At 37.7% G+C, this 24,865-nt stretch overlaps 2 protein-coding genes and 2 pseudogenes across 4 annotated transcripts; all 4 read left to right on the top strand.

Annotated features, from left to right (window-relative positions):
- The first annotated feature begins 1 nt into the window (after window position 1).
- Window positions 2-2,034, top strand: LOC119993671 (annotated as a pseudogene).
- On the top strand, window positions 1,616-5,743 carry LOC119993672 (annotated as a pseudogene).
- Window positions 5,744-10,980: 5,237 nt separating this feature from the next.
- On the top strand, window positions 10,981-16,243 carry LOC119993456 (nucleolar protein NET1-like). Its single transcript, XM_038840609.1, has 7 exons — window positions 10,981-11,180; window positions 11,355-11,487; window positions 11,947-12,050; window positions 12,532-12,703; window positions 12,823-12,963; window positions 13,127-13,364; window positions 13,507-16,243. Exons 1-7 carry the CDS (start codon window positions 11,149-11,151, stop codon window positions 15,948-15,950), a joined length of 3,264 nt encoding a protein of 1,087 aa, XP_038696537.1. The 5' UTR covers window positions 10,981-11,148; the 3' UTR covers window positions 15,951-16,243.
- Window positions 16,244-20,077: 3,834 nt separating this feature from the next.
- On the top strand, window positions 20,078-23,000 carry LOC119992999 (probable caffeoyl-CoA O-methyltransferase At4g26220). 3 transcript variants are annotated; one of them, XM_038839859.1, is made up of 6 exons: window positions 20,078-20,206; window positions 20,527-20,600; window positions 20,700-20,779; window positions 21,650-21,794; window positions 22,055-22,186; window positions 22,415-23,000. In XM_038839859.1, exons 2-6 carry the CDS (start codon window positions 20,529-20,531, stop codon window positions 22,703-22,705), a joined length of 720 nt encoding a protein of 239 aa, XP_038695787.1. In that variant the 5' UTR covers window positions 20,078-20,206; window positions 20,527-20,528; the 3' UTR covers window positions 22,706-23,000. The 3 variants fall into 3 exon arrangements, with proteins under 3 accessions (XP_038695787.1, XP_038695789.1, XP_038695788.1); XM_038839861.1 differs by lacking the exon at window positions 22,055-22,186; XM_038839860.1 differs by having other exon boundaries at window positions 20,164-20,600.
- The last annotated feature ends 1,865 nt before the right edge of the window (window positions 23,001-24,865 follow it).

Raw genomic sequence — 24,865 nt, 5'->3', positions numbered from 1 at the left:
ATAGTCATTGCTTTTTGCCACTTTATTCGCACTTGCGCGAGCACGAAGCAACAGAAAAGCATATTCTTCTTCCCCAGAAGCTCTTTTTTTATCTTGGATCGCTCTTGTTCTTCCTCATCTCCTCTCCGTCTTCCTCTTCTACTGAGAATTAAACACTGTAAGAAGGCTGTGCAATCTGCTCGTCGCACAACTCGGCTGGCTCCATTTATGAGCAAGTAAGAATTCAAAATGATTGACAGGGAAGGCATGGCGATGCCGGTCAGTGAAGATGCTGTCTCTGGAAATATGATTTATCAGCCTATTCTGAAGAATGGGGTGTTCCGGTTTGACTGCTCTGCAGAGGATAGATTAGCTGCATTTCCAAGTCTTTCCTTCAAAAATAGCAAGCAAAGGGACACACCAATTATGGGCCATGAAGTCCCTTTCTATACCCCTATTTTTGAATGTCTTATGGGGCAGCAGATTGTCAGACTAGAGCTTCCGGCTGGTACCTCCTTTTATGGGACTGGAGTAGTTAGTGGACAACTGGAGCGTTCAGGTAGGAGGGTTTTTACGTGGAACACCGATGCATGGGGGTTATGGTCCTGGAACTACATCCTTGTATCAGTCACACCCATGAGTGCTAGCAGTTCTTCCAAATGGGGACTCATTGGGTGTTCTTGCTGACACAACAAGGCGATGTGAGATTGATCTTAGGAATGAGTCAAAAATTCAGTTCATTGCTCCATCTCGTTATCCAGTAATTACATTTGGTCCATTTGATGCACCTGCTGCTGTTCTTAAATGTTTATCCGACGCAATTGGAACTATTTTTATTCCCCCAAAGTGGTCACTAGGCTATCACCAGTGCCGCTGAAGCTATGATTCTGAGGAGAGTTCGTGAGATTGCTAGAATATTTCGGGACTTGTGATGTCTTGTGGATGGATATCGATTACATGGATGGTTTCCGTTGTTTCACTTTTGACAAGGAGCGCTTTCCAGATCCAAAATCTTTGGTTAGAGATCTGCACCAAAATGGCTTCAAAGCAATCTGGATGCTTGACCCCGGTATCAAATATGAGGAGGGTTATTTCGTCTATGATAGTGGTTCTAAAGATGATGTCTGGATTCAGCAAGCAGATGGACGGCCCTTTGTTGGAGAGGTGTGGCCTGGGCCTTGTGTTTTTCCTGATTACACACAAGCAAAGGTTCGTTCTTGGTGGGCCTGTTTAGTCAAAGATTTCATCTCCAATGGTGTTGATGGTATATGGAATGATATGAATGAGTCGGCTGTCTTTAAGAGTGTTACAAAAACAATGCCTGAAAGTAATATTCATCGCGGTGATGATGAACTTGGAGGTTGTCAGAGTCACTCACACTATCATAATGCATATGGCACGCTTATGGCAAGATCTACCTATGAAGGCATGAAATTAGCCAATGCAAATAAGCGCCCTTTTGTTCTTACTAGAGCTGGGTTTATTGGTAGCCAGAGGTATGCTGCGACTTGGACAGGAGATAATCTTTCACACTGGGAGCACCTCCATATGTCTATTTCAATGGTCCTTCAGTTGGGGCTCAGCGGTCAGTCATTGGCAGGGCCTGATATTGGTGGTTTTGCTGGAAATGCAACACCCAAGCTCTTTGGTAGATGGTTGGCCATCGGCGCTATGTTTCCATTCTGTCGAGGTCATTCTGAAACAGACACCATTGACCATGAACCCTGGTCTTTTGGGGAAGAGTGCGAAGAAGTTCGCCGCCTGGCACTGAAGAGGCGGTATCAGCTTATGCCTCACATATACACTCTCTTTTACTTAGCTGACAGAATTGAATGTAGCATCATAAAGTTTGATATGGTGTTTTGATGAATATTTGGTTTTGAGATGTTTTGATGAGTGTTTGGTTTTGAGATGTTGTTTTGAGGAATTTTTGGTTTATTTATGTGTACAGGAAGAGAAGTTTAAATTCATTCCTAAAACCCTCAGTCAGCTTCTTCAAATATGAACTTAGATTATCAATTCATTAAAGGTGCATCTTTCTTCTGTTTTTCAGGATATTAAGTAGTCTAGTTTGTTGATGGACATATTTTTTTCTTTTCTTATTTCCGTTTCAATTATGTCTTTTGACATCATGAATATGCAGCTCATAAGTACACTAAAGATGGATCCAATAAACCACCACGGCTCAATCTATCTCTTGATCAGGTTGGTATGTATTTACATTTTATTAAGATTGTACTACAACCTTTTGTTTTCCCTTTGCTTGTTGGAGTTTATAATATGGCTTGCTTTCTTGGTTGAACAGGGTGGAAGCCAATTTTTCGAGTTTGACAATTACTCTGATCTCCATGTTTGCCGAGAGTTTTTGAGTAAGTTTTGGGCATTGCTTTGCCACGAAATGCTTTGGATCACTGCCTTCTCTTCAAGTGCATAGAATGTAACTCCATCGCTAATATGTTGGACAATGGAATTGCAGTTTTTGATATGTTGTTCCTTGTGAATGGAATCATACTTAAACTTAACACAATTTCATTGGTGCCTACTGCCTACCACTTTTATTTATGTTGTTGTATGGTTGTATTTGTTTTTAATTGGTGTGATTTTTTTGAGTTTCTTTAAAAATAGAGATGAACTTTTGACATGTTTCAAATGAAATATTGTATTCCTTGCCTCATGGGGTGAGTGAATTAAGGACGTGGAAAATGTTGGTTACAGAACCTTGAATTTAGAAGATGGGGGAAATCAACTTTGTTTTGAGTATTTTTCTTTTATTTTCCAACACCAAGAATGTGAAAATATATCACTACTTTCCTCTTTGAGTGAAAATATTGTATTCCTTGCACCTGTGGTTTGCTTAATTTTTTTTATTTTTGATTGTGTGTAATGGACTTATTATTGTGGTGTTTGCTGCTAGATACCCTCACTACTAGTTGCTTTGTTTTGATATGTATTCTTATTTAGTACTCATGCAAACTGTTTTCCCTAATGTGTTGTGAACAGGCAAAGCCCTCACAAAGTCTGTAGAGGCTTCAAAACCTGCTCCTGAAACACCTAGTGTTACAACACGTCCTGGGGAACAACTAAGTACAACAGAAATGGAGTTACGGATTAAGCTACTGATGGAGAATGGGTATATTACTAGTACTACTTCTACCTGTGTGAGGAGAAGGACAACACATAAATGGTGCACAATCAAAAAAAAAAATTTTCCCCTTCAAACTACTCAACTTATCTTCTTCTATCCAGCCTCATTTAAGTTATTCTTTTTGTCTGGTTTCAACTCATTGTCAAGTATGCTTTAAATATACCATACTTAGACAAAGGTCGTGATGACATGAATGCATGCTTTATGCTGTTAGATCCTGTTTGGATTTTACGTGCGCAGTGTGCTTTTTTCGACTTTTTTTTTCTTGTACTAATGCTTTGCCTAATTTGTCGATTATTTCAATCTTATCTCTCTTAGAATCCTAGAATACTTGTGTTTCGATCTTATGTTCGTTAAACAAAGCAAATATTGTGAGTGTAATGGAATTCTATTCCTAAAATATATAAGGTAATGATTTAGAAACACCTTAATATCAAAAATTCTGATAAAGTTTCATTCAAATGAAAATTTATTACGGAAACTAAAGAACAAATTTCAACCAGCTTTATGGCAAGGGGATGAAAGTATGTAGACTGGCCGGTCACTTGAGCAACATTTTCATGATTCTAGTTGAATTTGTACCAAGTGTATACCACACCTTTTGAGGACAATTGATTAATTCGCATCCCAGAACAAGTGCTGATATATGTACAAATTTTTCTGTCCTTTCATGAAGTCAGTAGTTTATTTGTCATAGGCTGTTCTAATATTGATGCATAACGTACTCTTGCAGTGAGTTGCACAGGCTTCATAAGCAATTGGTGATTGGTCATGTTTTGACAGAAACTGAATTTTGGGCAAATCAAAAGGTTGGTTTTGTTTGGACACTTGACAAGTTGTTCACTGTGAAATTATTCGTTGATCAAATTTCCAGATTTCCTATTTGATGAAACTTTTCTACATTCTCTAGTAACGTGATCTGCATGGTAACTGTTGGTCTCTCTCATTTGATTCTAATTGCAGAAGTTACTTGACAGAGACTCCCACAGAAAGTCAAAACAGCGAGTAGGGTTTAACAGTGTAATGATTTCAGACATCAAACCATCTACTGATGGCCGGGTAATCGCCATCTCTGTGTGTGTGTTTCCAAAGCGAGAGTTTGCGTATTATGACCTTTATTGTTGATATGTTCTACGGTGATTTTTTGTTGGGTATTGATCTCATTAAATTCATTGGCATTATTTTGTTGTATTTGCAGACAAACAGGGTCAAGTTTAATTTGAATCAGGAGATCATTTTTCAGGTCTAGCTTTTTCTCATCCATGCACTGGTTGATTCCCTTGCACAATTTTTTGAAAGAAGAGGCAGTTTGCTTTCCTGAGCTGTCACTTACGTTGTTGAGTACATTTTCTGTTGAAATGCAACATAAAAATTTCCATCAGTGATGGAATATTAATGCAGAAACTCTATGGAACTGTAGTGTGTAACATGACAAAAATAAAAGGATGTATATGCATTTGGTACCATAAGAACAAGGGTTGATCTAGAAAATGGTTTAAGGGGGCTTCATTGACGGAGGTTTGGGTGCAGCGTTTTTTTAGGACTATTTACTGATATGCAACAAAAGGTAGTCAAAAGAAATCGACATATTAATATGATTATGAAGTCTTACAATAATTTCTAACTCCAAGAGACCAATTCTCCTAAGACTCCAACTATCCATAAAAAAATACACACAAAACTTATATTAATAGTCAAGGCTTGTTTTGGGATATAAAGGGACTTATTTTGGATATAAGTGGCCTTATTTTGCCGTATAAGTGGGCTTTATCTGGAGTTTGGGTACACACGGTAATTTTTTCGAAAACATGAGGGTGGGCTCATGGGCTTTAATTGAATGTGCCTCTGCATAAGAAGTGTTTGTTTATTGGTTTTTGGCATTCATTCCCTTCTAGTTATCTTTCAAGTGATGGCAAAACAAAAATTCAGATTTTTGCGGAGAAACCAGCAGTTCACCGGGCATTCTTGAATTTGGTTCCAAATAAGGTACTAAGAATACTGAAACAACTCACTCTTACATTGTTTTCCATGTCTGTTATTACCATTATTGTCAAGTGCCATCGATATTCGGGTTATTAATTTGTGTATAACTTTGCTGAACTCTTGAATTTCAGATGACAGAAATGGATTTCTGGACCAAATATTTTAGGGCTGAATACCTCCACAGTACCAAAAACACGATTGCAGCAGCAGCAGAGGCTGCTGAGGATGAGGAGCTCGCTATTTTTTTTGAAGCAAGACGATATATTGTCTAGCGAAGCTTGCAAGAAGGTCTTTTTTCCCAGCTGTTGCAGTCATATCCTCCATGTAATATGTGGCTTTTCTATTCAGATCAAACAGGTTCATCCAACTTTGGACATCCTGGCTACCCAAGCAGATGATTACATGCACCTTCCGGTATGTGGGACTGTGGGAGATAATATTCATTATTTTTGCTTAAGATGTGCTATAGCTATTCTTTTTGGGTTAGAACCTGTCCCTGGGTTGAAAGTAAATCTTTGGAAAAGTAGCATCATTCCAAGTAGTCCTATCAACAACTTTGAAGTCTTTTGCTTCTAGATTAGGCCGCGGGATTTGTCCTCTTCCTATAAGTTATCTGAGTTTACTTTATGTGCTATATTCCAGTACCTCGGCATAATGAACACATTCTAGCTGGCTTTGACAATAAGCTAGCTGTGCGGAAGGGGAATATCTTTTCCAAGGCAGAAAGGTTAACCCTTGGCAAAAGCTCCCTTGTGAATATTTGATGTCCCTTTCCCTATGTCTTCCTCAGTTGTTAAAAAAGATGGAAGCTACTCAATGTAGGTTTTTGTGGGATAATACTCCTGAGAGCAAAAAAGTATATTTCGTACAGTTGGAGGCCATCGAACTTCCTAAGGAGACGGGGGATTTGGCCATTACCTCCATGTTCATCTTCAACAAGGCACATATTTGGCCATAAAAAAGGGCACATTGGAAAGTGGCAATGGAGATTTAGCTCCTTCAAAGACCATCTGTGGAGAAAATTAATCGCTGTCAAGTATGCTTGGTTGGAGAAGGGTGGATTTCTGACTCACCAAGAGACTAATGGTTGTGGGCTATGAAAGTATATTAGAAAAAGAATGGAATTTGGTACTCTTAATCAGACTAGGGAACATTAATTTCATTAGTTTCTGGGAGGTTCTTTGGATTTGTAATTTTCCTCTGAATAGGCATTTCCCCAATATGATAGCCTTTCCACTTTCTAAGGGGAGCGAGCATCATGGATTTGGTCAACTTATCTAATACAGGTAGCATAGCAGTTGGAACATTTCGTGTCACAGGAATGTCGACGACTGGGAAATTGATACTGCTTTCAAAATCTGGGAATCAATTTACAGTTTCAAGTTCAACCCCGATGTGGAAGACAGATTATGTTGGTTGCTGATAAAAGATAAATGCTTCAATATCAAATCCAAATCCATACATCTTCCTCCTTTTGGAAAATGGCCACCATGGAAAACCAGACTACCCCTGGTCTTATATTTGGAAGCCTAAAGTCCCTTAATGGTGGTTTCTTTCCACTAGGAAGTTGTTTTGGTAAAAGTTAGCCGACGAGTTCATCAGTGATTGAAACATTGCCGGGGCGTTGGTCAACCCAAACGGCATTACCACAAATTCATAATGGCCTTTGTGAGTGCGGAAGGCTGTTTTCGGGATGTCTTCAGGTTTCACACGTATTTGGTGATAACTTCTGCGAGGTGGAAGTCCCAAGTCCGCGACAAAAACCTCAGGATATTTGGCAATAACCTACTTCACTTCTCCACACAACTTTGACTCTTGTTCTCCCTCTACCTCCTTCATTTCACTGAACTCCACCAAATATCCTTGCTCCTCACCTCTCAACGTCCGCAACATTGTTTTTAATGACACCATTGAACGAGTCAAAGAGGGGTCACCTTGTAACATCACCGTCGATCCATTGACATTAAACTGCATAGTCAATTTGTGGTAATTCGAGGAGATATCTCCCAAAGTCTTCAGCCAAGACACGCCTAACACCACATCCGCGCACCCTAGCCCAAAAGTATGGAAATTCTGAACTACTTTGTGCCCCTGAATATGCAACACTACATTCCTACACAGCCCGGTCCCTTTAATACAATTCCCATTTCCAATTCTAACTCCATATTGGCGCTTGTGATCCACTGACATATTCAACTCTGAAACTAGATTTTGAGCAATAAAATTGTGGGAAGCCCCGCTATCAATCAAAACCACAACCTCCTTGGCACCAATGATCCCCTTCAACATCATCGTCCCATTCCCAATCAACCCCATGATAGAATTCATGGATATCACCCGCGGAGATTCCTCAGTTGGTGATGTCTGTTGAATTTCATACGTGACCTGGTCACCATCCTCCTCTTCAAAATCATCGGCCGCAATCAATAGCTGGAGTTGGCGGTTCTTGCAATGGTGCCCCGGATAAAACTTTTCGTCACATCGGAAATAGAAGCCCTTCTCCCGCTTAATATGTTCTTCTTCCCTAGAGAGCCGTCGAAATTGGGTTTCCCGTCATTGGTGGCCACCATAGTCCCCTTGACGAGACTCATGGTCCTTTCTTACTCCGCCCCCTTCTCTAGTCTTCTCAACAGGACGCACATAAGTTACCTGGGCCACTCTATTAGAATCATAGTTGCTACCTCCCACCCCTTTAACTTTGTCTAACCCAACATACCTTTCCTGCCCCAATGTTTTAGAGGGCCCCAAATACTTGGCCCATTTAACTAACCCATCCCAAGACTCTTCTAGAAGCTTATTCCTTTCTTCCACCTTTGACGCCATATCCATGACCTCCCCAATACTTCTTGGTTGCATAAGCCAAGGCTCCGCCCTCACCTCTTTTTTAAGGCTATTGATGAAGGCGCCCTTAAGCATCTCTTCCGACGCATCATGTAACGGTGCAGATAACAACTCAAATCTCTCTCGAAGTTCTGGCATCGTCCCTGTTTGCCTTAATGCCATCAAAACTTTCAATGACAGCCAAGAAACCAGGGGTGTCCGTGAGTCAACCCACTGAAACCAATTTAAAGCCCTTCCCTCGAAACAGACAGCCACAGCGGCTACTTTCTCCGCTTCCGATAAACGATTGACCTGAAAATAGCATTCAATCCGGAATATCCACCCTTGGGGGTCATCCCCATTGAACAACGATAGCTCCAACTTCCTATACTGCATCTCTGTACTATCGCTCTCCTTTACTTCGTCTCCTGCCTGTTTATTGGAATCTCCTCCTTCCATCCCAGGAGGATGTTGAGTCCCTTTTTCACCTTCCTCCTTCCTACGCATCCACTCTCTCATCTCCAGTAATAGTTCTTGCATTGAATTGAAGTTAACCTTCAGACTGGCCACATCTTTCTCCAAGGATTTCCCATGCTCTTCCGTTCTTGTCTTAGTCATTCCGGCGATCGTACTGCTCCGATACCAACTAATAATAACCAAGCTCCCTCAACCCAAACCACCAGCACAGATTGTAAATAAGAACAATAACAAATTCAGAAAAAACAGTAATGATAGTAGTAATCGAACCAACTACCGGAAGAAATACAGACTTAGAGAGTTAACCCCAAAAACCCACTAGCTCATCAGAGACTAGCTCCACCAGACTCAAACCCCAACCCAGAAAATAGTTCTTCGATGCCCTCCTGATACAAAGGCTGCCCCCTTCTTAACCAACCCTAATCCTTACATTGAGAGTTTACCATACTACCCTTATTTCTCCTAATAAAGACCTGCATGTCCTTATCATAATTACAATTACTAGAGTATTCTTATCAAATTTATCATGATCTGATTCAATAGAACTGTACTTTACTAATCTTAGTTATTCTGCAAACTTGCTTCTCAATGAACGACTTTGTGAATGTCTACTTCAGTTCTTGATTTGCTTTGACAAAATCTAGGTTTGATATTCACTTTTTGATCATATGATTCACATTCCTTTACATCCTTTACATGATGTCTGATTTCACTTTCTTGAAAACTGTCGCGTATGATTTTCGATTAGCTTTATTGCACTCGAGCTACTGAAGCTAAAGGGGATTAAGATGAAATCATAATCGTCTACATGTTGTCCATTTACAAAATTTGAGCACAGCAATTATTATCAATGACGACATATTCGTCCACGGTGATGGTTGCAAAAATGATTTTCTTTTATTGTTTTTGAGGAATTGGTAGATGACGCTTTTTTTTATCTTCATTTCTGTGAATACAACTTTTATATGAGGGAAACGTATTAGACGAGGAATCAACCAATTGATGCCTACAATTTAAAGCTTGATTAATATTGCTTTCTTTACTTACCGTTTGCGACGGAATTCGAGTGTTACGAACAAATAAGATCAGACGATGTGTGGAGGAACAAACTCTTGGAATAAAGTCCCAAAAAGGAGCGCAAACGCAAGACAGAGGGTGGCCTCTAAGGGGCGCAAGCGCATGAGGAAGCAAAAAAAAAAAGGCTAATTTGATTAAAAGCTAAGAGACATGAATTACATAATCTGTTTGAGTTTTGATTGATCAAATCTTGTAAAATCTAAAATCTATGCTTATATACATGTCTACAAAACTGTTAACACTGGTATTTACAATTAGATCCGTTGAGTGATGTGGGATTCTTATTAGATTCGTTGTGGGATTCTTATTAGATTCGTTGAGTGATGTGAGATTCTTAACACAAAAGAATAATAATTTTCACACGGGATGGGGGTTCAAGTCTAGCATCATAAGTTTGGGCATAACTCTCTAAAGAATAATAATTTTCGTTGAGTGATGTGGGATTCTTAACACAAAAGAATAATATTTTTCACACGGAATGAGGGTTCAAGTCTAGCATCATAAGTTTGGGCATAACTCTCTATTGAAAACCTAGATTGACAATAAGAGGTTTGTCCTCTCTTATAAGCTAGACTTCAAACTCACCATCTCCCGATGTGGGAGTCTCATCACCTTCACTCTATCCTATATGAATAAGCATATATTTCACATATATGGTGTTCTTTCACCCCTAACATGGCCCAACAATGAGCAGAAACTTGCTGGTCCGTGTCGCTTCTCCAAAACTTAAAGCATTTTAAATTTTGAATAAAGTCGTCGTGCCAACTTTAAGACCATCTTCTTAAATTAGCTAATCCAACAACACTTTCTATTTATTCAATATCTTATTTAATCCCAATTTTCATTACGATTTGTATTATTTTATCTATTGAGTTTTCATTACTCTATTTGCTATGATCATATAATAATAGCTTAACAACTAAGCAAAAAAAATGTTATTTAATGCTGACATGGCATGTGTTTAAAGTCCAATTGGAGAACTCATGCGACATCCTACTCTACCGATCTATCCTCTCTCACGACAAGAAACCAAAGAATGACTTGTAAGAGCAACTACAATGACTCAATTTTAAGGGGACATTAAGCCTTTTGTTGTTTCTTTTAGTGGGGAATGAGAATAAAATAGCTTCAATGGTGGTAATTTATTGTCTCTAATTTATTGTGTACAATATGGGACGTGGGAGATGGTCAATTATTATGTTGGCTCCAACATATGAGTCTCACTTAAATTATACTAACAACTACGCTAAAAATTAATATTATGTCTCACCTCTATTACACGAAAAGGTAAGTCATCAAATGTATCAATACATTTTATTGATCCAATCACATAAACAAAATACATTCCTCAATATATTTTATTGACTCCAATAAAACCACATCATTGTGATTGCTTTAACATATCCGAGCCGTTTAATTTCTTATCCATGATTGATTTCGCTGGTTCTTCCCTCACCCAATAATTGACTTTTTCGGTTACTTTCGCTCCAACTTCGAGCTTCGTTCCATTTCGTTTCCGTATTCCTATTTTGTTCTTCTCTGAACACAGCAAAAATTGACCAAAAATGGTAATACTGAAATAAAGGCTATAAAGTCGATCCAAAGAAAACCTTACAAATCAAATTAGCGAAGAAAATTGGAATTACCGTCGTGAGTATCGATGAGCAATGCTTCACAGGAGTTTCAAGCCTGCGAAATGGTACTTTTTTTTTTCTTTCTACTCGATTGAATCGCTTGTGTTTACTGATTGTTTGGTTCTTACGAGTTTGAATTTTCTATAGCTGTTATTGAATCCAAGTTTGAGGTCGGCGACTGAAAATTGGTGGTTGGAGTTTGATTGATTGAGTTTGGATTTTGTTTTGTTTTGATGCAGCAAGACGGCGTTAAAGCTTGCTGCCTCGCGTATAAAGTTAATGAGGAACAAGAGGGAAGTACAGGTGAAGCAGATGAAGAGGGATTTGGTGAAATTGCTCGTGTCTGGTCAAGACCGTACAGCAAGGATTAGGGTATGCTAATGGATCTGTATGTGCTACACTAGTTATTTGTCAAGACTCTGCTGATTGATTTCGAATTTCAAAATTCGATTAAGGTTCAGTCATATTGTGTATTTGGTTTTCAATTGACTATGCTGGAAATTGGCTGTTCCAATCAAACAGTAACTTACTTTGAATGATTTATTTTTCCGATTGATACTATCCAAGTATCCTCATGCTATTTATTGGCTGGACTGGAGTAATTTATTAAAAAGAATGGTTTGGTTCTGTCCCCTTCTCCTTTGATCATTTGAGACTCTGCTGCATATTTTACAGTTCTACGGGCCTGAGGCAAACTATTTGCCTTAATAAATTTCCTTGTGATTGCATTGAATTGTTTAATGTGTTTGTTTTTATTTTTGCTTGAGATTTTGAATGGTGATGGGTATTATCTATCTTTGTACGTGGTTATTTATTCTTGATGATTTTCAGGTTGAACATGTGCTCAGGGAAGAGAAGACAATGGCAGCCTATGATCTTCTTGAGATATATTGCGAGCTTCTAGTGGCACGTCTGCCTATCATTGAGTCACAAAAGTATGTATTTCATCTAATTTTAAGAAGTGTGTTTTTTTAAAAAAAAAAATTATTGGGAGAGTTGCCAGTTATGGAGAAATCTGTTTCTTTATGCTTTAGACCTTCTGCTACTTTCATGTTGATGTTTTTATGCCTTTTACTTTATCTTGTGGTAGTTTGTTATAGTTAATAACAAACGGCCGTAGGGCTTCTCATTTGTTTCGGAGGCGTCCTGTCTGCCTTATAGTTGATTGATAAGAATGGATCGAAAGTTTGTTCTTACTATTTTATTTTTAGTGGTCTTTTATGGATTTTCTTGTGGTTTAAGGCTTCTCTTGGATGTTATTGTGTTGTTATATTTTATCCGGTATTGTTTTTCCCTTTCGAAAGGTTGAGTTTATCATTCTCTTAATTTTGTAGTTGAACAAGATTATTGATATGCTGTCTACTATTGATAGTTGACAAGATTTTCGTCCTGCCTATATGTTTAATACTTCCACAGAACCTGCCCAATTGACTTGAAGGAAGCGATATCAAGTGTAATATTTGCGTCTCCAAGATGTGCGGACATTCCAGAGCTGTTGGATGTTCGCAAGCATTTTAAAGCAAAATATGGAAAAGAGTTTGCTTCAGCAGCTGTTGAATTGCGTCCAGATTGTGGTGTAAGTCGCCTGGTAAGTATGGATAGTGTTTATAATTGAAATGGGCAAAATAAGACATTTACCCAAGCTGTTGCATTGGGATCAAGTATCATAGGCTTAATGTTTTTTTGCGTCTTTCATGTTATTTCCAGTTGGTTGAGAAATTATCTGCCAAAGCCCCTGATGGTCCAACCAAAATGAAAATCTTGAGGGAAATAGCTGAAGAACATAATATCAAATGGGATCCTGAGTCATTTGAAGAAAAAGATACAAAGCCTCCCGAGGATTTGCTGGTAAGGTTGAAACTTGAAACGGTTGAAAGTAGTTCATTTTATGTTCCTTGATATTGGTTCAGGATAGGGCTGTAGTGACATAAATTACCAGAGTCATAATTGTTTGTTATCTTAATTTTTCTACTAAGTTTGACTGATGTATTCCCAAATGATTGTTGAGCAGAATGGACCTAGTAGTTTTGAGGCAGCTAGTCGAATGCATGCAGAACCTCCTAATGTTCCAGTTACACCTCATCATGTTGGCAGGGGACCTGTTAATTTTCAAGAGGCGCCCAAGCAAGTTGAAAGTCCTAATGTACATATGAACTTGAATGAGCATAATGCACGACCGTCATCCCTTCCTCAAAGTTTTGCATCTACAATGGCATCTGACCCTCCTCATCCAGAACTAAAACCTTTAGGTATGTGGACAAGTGGACAATGGAGTATTATCTCACACATGTTCAATGATTGCTTTGTGGTGGTTCGTATGATTGTCACTTGTCTTTTAATTTAACTGCTAATGATTATGTGCATGGTCTGCCCTATCTCACCACTCACCAGGAGGTGGAAGTGAGGGGATGAAACATACGCATTCATTTACTGGGGATGGGCATTCGTATACTGGGCAGAATTGGAATATGGACTTTAAGGATGCCACTGCTGCTGCGCAGGCTGCTGCTGAATCTGCAGAACGAGCAAGTATGGCTGCCCGGGCTGCTGTAGAACTTTCAAGCCGTGAAATGACAACCAGGCAGCAGTCAATGAAGTCGCAGAAGTCTTCAACTTATGGGCCAAGAGATGAAGGGCTCTGGAACATTGCAGGCTCCAAGTTGCCTGGTGAATCCGCCAAAGATCAAATTAAATACACCTTTCAAGAAAGAAGCTCTGGGAATTTGACTGAGCGAATTGATAGGAATGATCTAGATGATGCAAGGTTGACTGAAAGATTTAACCAGATAAATAGCACTATGGCAGCTTCTAATTATGTTGACAGTGTTGCCCCAATGCCAGACAATTTCCAAGTGGCAGATAAATATCCTCGAAATGATTCACTTGATTCAGTGACGAGAGGCTTTTCGGGTGAAGCGAATCTAAAGGAAAGGTCAAATCTATCTGGACGAGAATTTGTGAATGAGGAAGATGAAATGAAATCTGAAGAAGAGAGCGTCAGAAAACAATCCAGCAGGGTATCCTCACATTCTCACTCAAGCTCTCTTGGTGATGATCACCTTGTAGTTCCAAATTTATTCCAACAGAATGTAGTGAATAATTTTGATGATGACCCATTTATCAGCTACGAAGGAATGAATGAAATAACTGCCAAAGAAACAACCTCTTATGGCAATGATGTTTTGGCTTTTGATGATTCTGGTTCGGAATATGGCGATGGGGATGAACATCATCAACAGGAAATTAGTGGGTATCCCCAAGACCAAGAATCTTCTTCTCATATGTTAGCTATGAAGCAAGAAAAGCTTGGTTTGGAGTCGTATTTGCCGCAGCAGCACTCTACTACTGTGTTTTCTGAAGGCTTGGAAAATTCTACCATTCATCCATCCCAAGATGACTTGTTTCCTGCTACTTTTGATGATTCAGACGGTCCAAGTTCTGAAAGTGAAGAAGAGAAGGAGAAGTTCAAGCTTGTGGGAAGTCTGGGTACTGGTTATAAACAGAATGTCTTCTCTTCAAATCCTGAGTTGCCTACTGGATCTTCATCCGTTGAAAAGGAAGATGTAGGATCTAACAAAAAGTCATGGTTAAGTGCAAGCACATATGATGAATTGAACCTTGAGAAAAACCATGGGATTGAAGTTAATGATGGCTCTAATAGGGAATATGAGTATGCGTACATGCCTTCCACTCAGCCTTCTACCATACCCATGAGCTCTCAGTCAAAATCAAGTGGTCTAAATGCCGAGTCTTTCAATAACCATCAGCATTCTAGGAGATCATCTGGGCTTGCACTTGTCCAGGAAGTCAAAAATGATGTTCAGACACCGGAATCGATTGGTACCATGATGGATGCTGAAGTTTCTAAAGACTTTAGTTTGGAAGGTGATAAGGAGTTGAACTTTGGAACATTGACTGGTGGGCTTCGAAATAAGGGATATAGGCAGCCACCATATACTAGGAATCCTGGCAATGCTTCATTGTCCAGACAAGATGTAGAGGATACATGTACCAGAAATAGAATTGAGCAGTCCTCTCTTTCCCCTAAAGTTGAGACTTCAATTTCCTTGGGGTTTCGAGATCAAGAGTCAGACAGTAAGATGGTGAGGTCAAAAGTAAATGAAAAAACAAGCACAAGAGCTCCAATCACATATTTTGATTCTAGTGATGATTCAGATGTGGAACTCCCCCAGCAGACTTTTGGCAAGACTCAAAAGCCGTACAAGCAGAAAGCAGACAATGAAGCAAATAGAAGGCCAAGCTCAAAGACCTATTTTGATTCAGATAATAGTGATTCAGAGCAAGGTTTTGCTAAGCAGACTTCATCCAGCAAGATTCCTTTTGGTACTGGATTTTCTCGACGAACAAAAGTCACTTCAGCCCTTGATAGAAATTATCTTCCAAAGGCTTCAGTACCGTCTGAATCAACAGAGACTGTAGACGATGGTTTGCAAAAAAAATCATCTGCAAAGACTTCTTATGGTACTGAATCTCGTCAAGAATGGCAGTCTCAGTCTCAGTCTCAGGAGAGGCCAGATAACGTAATAGGCTCTGAAGAACCAAAGGGTGTACACAAACAAGCAGCTTCTAAACAAATTACAATATCCAAGAGTTCTTCAAATGAGGACAATTGGAAAATATCTGCTCTGGAACAACCATCTAGCTCTCTTCCAAAGATTGCAGCATCAGCTAAATCTGAAAGTTCAAAGATCTTAAATAAGGAAACTCCATCTAGGGAGAATTCCATCAACAAAGCCGGTCATGTTCACCCAAAACTTCCTGATTATGAAGCCCTAACCGCCAACATGCAGTCGCTCCGGCAAAATCGCCAGTAATTCTGGTTCTTAAAACTGCAGCTACTCTACTTAGTTGCACCCTTCTCATATTCTTTGCATTGTTCATTATAATAGTTGATTCCTGATATTTTTTATGCCTGCGAGGATTATAGTGTTCTTACGTTGTTTTTTATGGGAGTTCTGGGACTGGGATGGTCATAATAAAATCTGTACATGAAGGTTGCCTCTGGATGTTGAGTTCAAATGGATATATTCTTTTTTGGTCTGTATATAGTGGTACAATATGAGCTACATTGATTCCGATGCGCCAGATAGAAATATAGTTATCTTGAGATTTTTTTTATAAGCCATGGATATAGTGCAAGACAAACAGGAAAACAGCAGGGCGTCGGATGAGATGGCCTGTGATCATCATTGTACAATCCAAGATGAGACGAGAGAAATGGAGGAAAACTAAAGCCATAAACAATTGCTAAGAAAACTGCTCACTTAAGCCTAATTTCTCATGGAGTGATGGAGCACAAGATAGAAATTTTGAGACCACCCAGTACCTACATGTATTGGGAGGAAATAACGTGTTTGTTTGGTACGACTTATAAGTACCAAATACCTCATAAAAACTAGTTTAAAACGCTCCAAAAAAATATGCTTCAAATTTTTAAACTTATTTCAGAGTTGTTTGTTCTGTTTTTTTTATTCGTTTTTTCTTTTCAAGATAATAATATATATAATATTATAAATTTTTTAAAATTTAAATTTAAGTTTATTTATATAAAATATCTTATAATTCATAAGTTTTAATTTAAACCGAGAAATATTTAAAATAAAAATAAACAAAATTTATAAAAAAATCATAAATAACAAATTACAATGATTTATAGAGTTCTTATAATTTTTATTCTATCTTTTAAATTAAACATAATAAATTTTTTAAGTTAATTTATTTGTCATCATTTATAAACTAGTTTATTTTCACAGTAACTTATTTTCACTGCTTATAAACGTAGGGCTCACCATTTGACCCGCTGGTGTGGGCCCGGCCCGGGCCCGCGGGCCAAAGCCCTGCGCGCGGGCGCGCGCACACACACAACCTATTCATTGGGAACTTGAACAAACTACTTTTCCTTATGCATTTTCTCTTGCTCTCATCCCATCACTATTCATATGCCCTCTATTTGCAATCAAAGTTTGGAGTTGATTTTTTCACATGTTTTATTTTAATTCTGTTTTAATTTGGTAATTAATCTTTTAATTGGATTAGGATTTTCAACACATATTTAAGTCTTTGGGCCTTGTTTCGAAATTATTATTGAATTTTATAAAAATCTTTGGTTTTTACCTAGCCTAGTGATAAGCATGCTCATGTCTTGTCTTATCCTGTGTTATCTATCTGAAAAGAATATATTCTCTGTAAAAGGGTGTAACTCTTCAGTTGCAGAGTATATTATCTGTAAAAGGGTGTAACTTTTTAGTTTCATCAACAACTTCAACGTTAACACCATTAATTTATATATATAGATATGGTTGTTCTTGGCAATATGCATACCAGCAGAAGATATGAATTTGGATCAATTGAGGATTTGGGTCAATAATCTGCAATTGTCAAGTGGTTCAAGTGATTAAGTAAATATACAACTTTTTAATTGTTTTAGGAAATATTTTCATTAATTGCAAATGCTCAAGTGCATGTCTATTGTTCTCAGGATGATATTCTCGGACACGAAATAAAACAAAAGGAAGAAAATGTTGACGAAAATGTGGACGAATTTTCCACCGACATGATATGATATTTAACTCAATTAATATATGTTTTATTATGTCAATTTATAATAAAAAATTGTTAATTTCTAACAGAATTAATACATTTTGCCGCTTTCGGGCGATAGCTGTCTGTCTTGGTCTTCACGAAGATGCATGGGCAACTATTCGATATAACTAAATAGAAGAGTTGCACATATTCAGCACACAGTATGTTACAATATTTGTAGTGATGACTAGTGGACTCATGTTTATAAGTCACTGAACTTCTTTGCATTAGATAGAGGAGCACCGATTGAGCATTGGATGACTATGCCAACCAGACATGGGCCTCTTGATTGCTTCAAAGTTCAATGTGATACTACACGTTTTAAGTGCTTCAAAGTTCAATGTGATATTACACGTTTTAAATGTTGCACATAGCTTCACGTATTTTACACTTCGATCTACTCCACCACCGTCGTATCAACATGTTGCTATCGCTATCGGGTACGTAAATAGTAATCACTACATCCAGGTTGCATTGACAGATGGTTATCCGATACCTCCTATTATGCTTCAATGGGTTCACTTTAGGCATGATTGCACAACTGCATCTCGTATGCGGAGCGAATTCAAGCGTACATACAATATATGCTTCAATGGTTTCCTTTTGAAACCATTGTGTTGGAAGATTAGAACCGACACACATTGAGCGAATGGCTAATGGTCATGGGCCCCGTTTGAAGCCATCCAAACAACAATTTTCTAACACACAATCCAAAACCATTTTTTCAGCATTTTATGCTATTTTGGAAATGCTACAAAATGGAAGCATTTGACTAAACAAAGTTTATTTTGTCCCCATAATTTTATTTTATTTCGATTATACCCTCACTAAATAAATTAATAATTTATAATAAATTAATTTTTATATTTGGATACAACTATATTAATTTATAAATTAATTAAGTTGTATGTTTAGATACAAGTATACAACTAATATGCGTAATTCCCTACACGCAATTTATCATAATATGCTACACAGTACAAATATTAACAGTAAAAATTCAACCAAACATCTACCTAGCATTTAAGCAGCATATTTACCATTAAAATTGTCAAATATTTATGTTATCATTATTTCTGCTAATATATCTGTTCCTTTATAAATGCTTTATTAAAATGACCAATGATAATGTGCACCATCAATGCAGTATGCCTCATTATTTCTCTTGTTCGTGTAGTCACATCAACGTCCTTTTATCTAATCAAAAAAGTATTTATGAAACAACAACCATTCATTTACGGTAACTCTAAAGAGGATGCCGGGGGTCTGCTGTAATTTTTTTTACAGCAGACCCCACTTTAATAAATAAGAAGTATTTAAAATTTTTTTAAAAATAAAATAAAATTATGAATGTATTTTGATCGTGTTTATGAATCTAACGGTATAATTTTCATCCCAAACAAAAATCAAATTCATCACAAGATAGACATATAATGTTACGGGTTTATATTCAACGGTTCACAATTTTCATCTCTTTTTCATGTTCAATTTGATTTTTGTATGGGACAAAAAATATACCATTACACTCGTAAACCTGATCAAAACACATCCATAATTTTTAAAAAATAAAATAAATTTTTTTTAATCCCTTTAGATTCATTACAGCGGGACCTGCTGTAAAAAATTTACAGCAGGTCCCAGCCACCCCTCTAAAGACACTTGTTAAATGCGTTGATCTGACATTTTTATTTTTCTCTCTCTATCTCCATCATATCACCCACACGTATTTGTTCTTGCTAGAGAGAGACACAGACACACGAGACACGAAAACAGTGTAGTGAGAGAAATCAAGGGGTGGGGTATTGACGTTGACTAGTCATTTGTGTGATTTATTGGAAATTTCTCTTGTGGAGGAGCATGCACCAATTGAGAGCTTCATTGTCACAATTATTAATTGAAGATTTAAAGTTTGATGTGATATATTGATTCAATAGAAGGCTCCATTGGGAATCTTGGAAAGAAACTGTTTAATTGTTTTATGTCATTTTAAATAGATTATTTTTATTTCTCATTATTTATAGGAGTTATTTTAATAATCCTAAAGCCTAACATAATTGCCATCGACAGATTAAACTTACCACATCACAATCAAATGTGACTAAAGCAGGTAACATGGAAAGGACGATGTACCGCTAATAGTTTGTCAAATCAATAAAGTAATGTTTGTGTGTATTTAATAAAAAAGTGTGTCTATTTTTTTTCTACTTACCACCAATAACAGGTTAAGACAACACCTACACATTTGACACTTACGAAGAACGCAGGTAAAAAGTCAAGTGGTATTTGATAATTCCCTTGATGTACCTCAAACTTTTTTCCCAGGCCTTCTTTCGCCGTACACATGTCGGTCACGTGAGTTAATATGGACAGTACGGGGAGAGATGAGAAAGAATATGGTGGATTTATATAATAAATAGGGTGGATGGTTTTAGAAAAACCCATTGAGTAATTGGTGTTTGAATCTCGGAGAAGAAAGGGATCTTCATTGGTAGGTTTTTGACTTTCTGACAAAACATGACCATGATTTTTTATCTTTCCTCTTTTTGAATGTTTTCTCGGCTATAGGTTGTCTTAATTTCTACTGGGTATTGTTAAAAGGGCTTGTTTTGCTGAATTAGCTGATAGAATCTATATTTACTAGTGTTGTAAGAGCGAAATTGGGGTATTTGGGCTCTTAAACGGGGAAATTGAGTCACAAATGATCAGTTCTTTCAACTTCAATATCGTCTCTTCCCTTTTCTTTTCTTTTTTAAAATTTTTTGCTTATGGTGGCTGCTTTGCTTCTCTGTTGATATCGGTACAAAACAGCAATGGCTAGTGACTCGAAAAATTCAACTGGTGCTTTCAAAAAGGGACTGTTGCAGAGTGAAGAGTTGTACAAGGTATTTGTTTTGTGTCCCCATCTTCTTTTGTATGTTTTGATTTCTCTATATCTCACTCACAATCACAACTGCTGCTTGTCATGGTTTGATATGTTGCAGTATATATTAGAGACTAGTGTGTACCCACGTGAACCAGAGCCTCTCAAGGAGTTAAGGGAACTTACTGCAACCCACCCAAGGTATTTCATATTAACTTTTCAACTTTTGAGGCCACTTATTAGGGTTGCATCTTCTGTGGAGTGGTTTTTTTTTTTTGGATAGAAACTTGTGCCATATGGATGAGTTGCTGCCTCCGTGAACAAATAGTTTTAGTGCAGCAAAACATATATGATGATGATATCAAAAAGGGCATTCCCTATGTAAACGGTAATATTTCTGAGATAATGAACTGTGTTTAGAGTGGTAGCTAATCGCTGCCTGAGAGTCTCTGGTCGTATTGTACAGGTGCTACACCAGTTAATTTGACACACAAAGACAAATATAAACCCGTTAAAAGCTTGATTTCTTTCGTGTATAACAGCTCTCGTGCAATATATTACCTTCTATTTTGATAATCCTTCAATATATTATAAACTTTTGAATTGTTTCACAAAAAGGAAATTTAAATTTTTGAAGTACTTCTATGATCTCAATGATGACATTCTCCTGCAACAACAACATCCTTGTACTTGTATGAAATAAAATCCCAATTATCCCAATTATCATAGCTATATTCTCATCTCTAATTATGTGAAGGGCTAGTTTAAATAGTAACTATTGCATGTCAAGTTGTAGTTATTTAGCTGCAACTTGCACAAGTGGGGGCGTGAACGTATGAAGCTCTAGTAGCATAGTCTGCTGTATATATAAGTTATCAACTTTGAAGGGTACTCACTGATAGAACTATGTTCTATGTGAATATATCAGTATAATTGATTCTGTAGGAATAAATGGATCAAGAGAAATGATTAGATTTGTGTGGCAAATAGGGAGACCATGTTGAGAGAATGTGTAAGTGACATATCAGTTTGTACCTGAACGAAAAGGTTAACAAGACTGTTATTTTCTAGGGCCCTGATGGCTACTGCAGCAGATGCGGGTCAGTTAATGACCATGCTCTTGAAGTTGGTTAACGCAAAAAGGACAATTGAACTTGGAGTTTTTACTGGATACTCTCTTCTCTTGACCGCTCTTACAATCCCTGATGATGGCAAGGTATATTATCTAACCACACAATTTACTACATGAATAACCTGACAGAAACTTGTGTAATTAAACGCTACATAGGTTGTTTTTTTTGCTATTCATCGCACCAAAAGCTATTTGTCAAATGATCATTAAATTTAAAATTGCATTTATTGTACATGATTATTGTGATTTGTTACATGGAATAGTTGTTTTAACTTTTAACCCAAAAGTAGTCTTTGATATGCTTATATACGAAACAATTTGTGACTCCAAATACGTAACTGCAGATTGTGGCCATAGATGTGAATCGTGAGTCCTTCGAAATAGGATTGCCAGTTATCAAAAAGGCTGGTGTTGAACACAAAATCGATTTCAGAGAATCTGAGGCATTACCTGTTCTTGATCAGCTGCTAGAAAATGTGAGTTTTTATTGTATCCAACTTTTCAAGTTTCATTTTTATTTGTCCATACATGGACTCACTTCCTCAATTTTCATATCACAACCCTCATTCTCTAGAATAACTTCCTTACATTTGGGTGATTTTCTCAATTCTCATTAGCCATGCAGCTTTTGGATTTCATAGTCAATTAATTTTCCTCATCTCCCATTCTTTTTTAATTTTGTTTTCCATTTTGGGCACTGACAGAAAGGAAATGAAGGCAGTTTCGACTTTGCTTTTGTTGATGCTGACAAGGTTAATTTTTCGAACTACCATGGGAGGCTAATGAAACTATTGAGGGTCGGTGGCATTGTTGTGTATGATAATACACTCTGGGCCGGTAGTGTTGTAATGAGTGAAGAGTCAACTCCAGAGCGAAAGAGACCGGGTAGACAGGCTATAGTTGAACTAAACAAATTACTCGCTGGTGATCCTCGAATCGAAATTTCCCATGCTCCTTTGGGTGATGGGATCACCATTTGCAGGCGCATCCTCTGAATTTTCCTTGGAAACAGTTTCTTTTGCATAATCACATGTGCAAATTAGTGTTTGATTGCTACCATTAGACGAGAATAAGTGATGCAATGAAGCTACAGTTCTACACTGACTAGAATGCGCGCATACCCCCAGTACTAGTGAAGTGCTTTTTAGATTGAATGTATGTTTGATTGCTTGTTTTCTAAATTTCAGTTTGGTTTTGTGTTGAATCAATTTCGTTGTAACTGGAACAGCTCCTGAATTAAATATGAGAAAACAGATTTTGTTAAGAAAAACCCGTCTATCATGGTCGTCATTTATGCATTATTTATTTTCACTTGACAGAATCCACAGGACACAAAACACTCCTGGAATTTCAAAAGCAGGCAGTTGGATTAATGGAAAATCAACTGGAAGTCGGCTTCCATAGACTCTGGATCTTTTCCTAAGGCTAAGTAATGGCTCCACAATCCATTCCTCAGGTCCTGGAAAAAGCCTGAACATCCCAACAGCGGTGTACCCAGCACCAGTTTTGTAGTTCTAAAACACCCAATGGCTTCCCCCAGTCGAAGTCGTCGTGATACACCTTGCAATGCGGTGAGCTTGCTAAGATCAACACATTCTTTGTCCCGCCACCAGCGATTCTGGGCAGAAAAGGCTTCTCCATCCTAGCCACTATTTGCTTCTTAGTTACCAACCATATTGTTTATCATCAAGGAGCCAGTCTCCCATAGTAAGAGAAGATGACAATACTTGATGATGATCAGAATTTCTACACACACTTCAGACCAAGGATTGACAAAATGCCAGAAAGATGTGTCGTCTCTGCAACCATGTGATTGTAGCTACAACCGATGAACAGATCATCGGTTAGGTCAGTTACCTGGAATGGCAAGCAAGGGCTTTGAAATTCCTTCGTAGTTGCGAACTCTATTCATTTGAAGAAAGAATAGAGAATTGTGGGAACATTGACTGCTTTAATTAAGTAAATGATCAAAATTGACGCCAACTTTGGCTCCTGCGTTGTTGCAATCACAGAGAAAGAAGCAAGGTTTTGAAAACCGGACCGGTCCAATCGGTGACCAGCCACTTGTTCGGTCCGGTCCGGTTGAGGTGCCAAAACCTATACTTTTCCAACCGGGATGTTTTCGGTTGAACCGGCCAGTGTTCATTAATTAAAGTTAATATAATATTTTTGAATTTTGTTATTTGTATGGTTTGAACTCATGACCTTTTGTGCATTAAAAAAGGCTTTAACCACTAGGCTATGAGACTTACTTTGTATAAAATGATACTTTATTTGAATATATTATATTTTTATGACATTTTCCTATATATTATATGCATATAATATAAATATATATATAAATAATTCATTACGTTAAAACCGATTCGAACCCTGTTTGAACCCCGATTGAACCTTTGAACCGTGAACCGAAGACTTTTCGGTTTGATGACCGGTTCGGTTTTAAAAACCTTGCAAAGAAGTAGTGGAGTTTGGGCTCTTGGTCCTTGATGGTCGAACAATGCAAGTGGAGGAGATGTGAATTTGCTCCATCTTGAATCTCAAGAGACTTGGATTGAATGAATGATTTTGGGGTTGAAAGGAGAGGGAGAACGTGTATTATTTGTAGAAAGTTCTTCGGTTACAATTATAGACTTGTTTTGAGTTAATTTCAAGCTACATTTTGAAATTTGACCTGTATTTTGAGTGATGTGGATGAATAAAAATGGCATACCTAGTCAACATAACAGGTGACACTTAGAGGAGTTCCTAGAGTCAACTAGGGAGGAGTCAATCCAGAATGTCAAATCAAAATGAATCCTCATATCTCAACAATTTTAACGCCATGATTAAGATCAACATACCTCAACAACCTCAACATCAAAGATCAAATAAAGATCTTAACAAACCAACGAGTAGAAAAAGATAAGTCCAACAAATGTGTCACAACGCTTCTAAAATGAACCATCAAATTGAAATGCTGTACTCACTCTGGATTGTGACATTGAATTCTTGATTCACTCTTAAGAAAAGACATTAACTTTAGCGTTTGAGTGTCAACGGTCACGAAGGGCCACCCACTTTTGTTCTTGCATGTATAGAGGTTCGCCGTCCACGTCATTGCTTTGGTTTAAGTGCTGACATGTAAAGTTGTGTAGAAAATCGCATTAACATGT

This window comes from Tripterygium wilfordii, chromosome 23 (genome assembly GCF_013401445.1).
Source record: "Tripterygium wilfordii isolate XIE 37 chromosome 23, ASM1340144v1, whole genome shotgun sequence".
Taxonomy (NCBI): domain Eukaryota; kingdom Viridiplantae; phylum Streptophyta; class Magnoliopsida; order Celastrales; family Celastraceae; genus Tripterygium; species Tripterygium wilfordii.
The sequence above is the reverse complement of the archived record's forward strand: the minus strand, read 5'-3'. Positions and strand labels throughout refer to the sequence as shown.

What these genes read in the sequence shown, in the direction of transcription:
- LOC119993456 (XM_038840609.1), top strand. Translation starts at nt 11,149, where the DNA reads ATGCTTCACAGGAGTTTCAAGCCTGCGAAATG. An exon ending in AGTTTCAAGCCTGCGAAATG is followed by an intron (nt 11,181 to 11,354) that starts GTACTTTTTTTT and finishes GTTTTGATGCAG; the next exon opens with CAAGACGGCGTTAAAGCTTG. An exon ending in TCCAGAACTAAAACCTTTAG is followed by an intron (nt 13,365 to 13,506) that starts GTATGTGGACAA and finishes ACCACTCACCAG; the next exon opens with GAGGTGGAAGTGAGGGGATG.
- LOC119992999 (XM_038839859.1), top strand. Translation starts at nt 20,529, where the DNA reads ATGGCTAGTGACTCGAAAAATTCAACTGGTGCTTTCAAAAAGGGACTG. An exon ending in AGAGTGAAGAGTTGTACAAG is followed by an intron (nt 20,601 to 20,699) that starts GTATTTGTTTTG and finishes GATATGTTGCAG; the next exon opens with TATATATTAGAGACTAGTGT. An exon ending in CTTACTGCAACCCACCCAAG is followed by an intron (nt 20,780 to 21,649) that starts GTATTTCATATT and finishes GTTATTTTCTAG; the next exon opens with GGCCCTGATGGCTACTGCAG.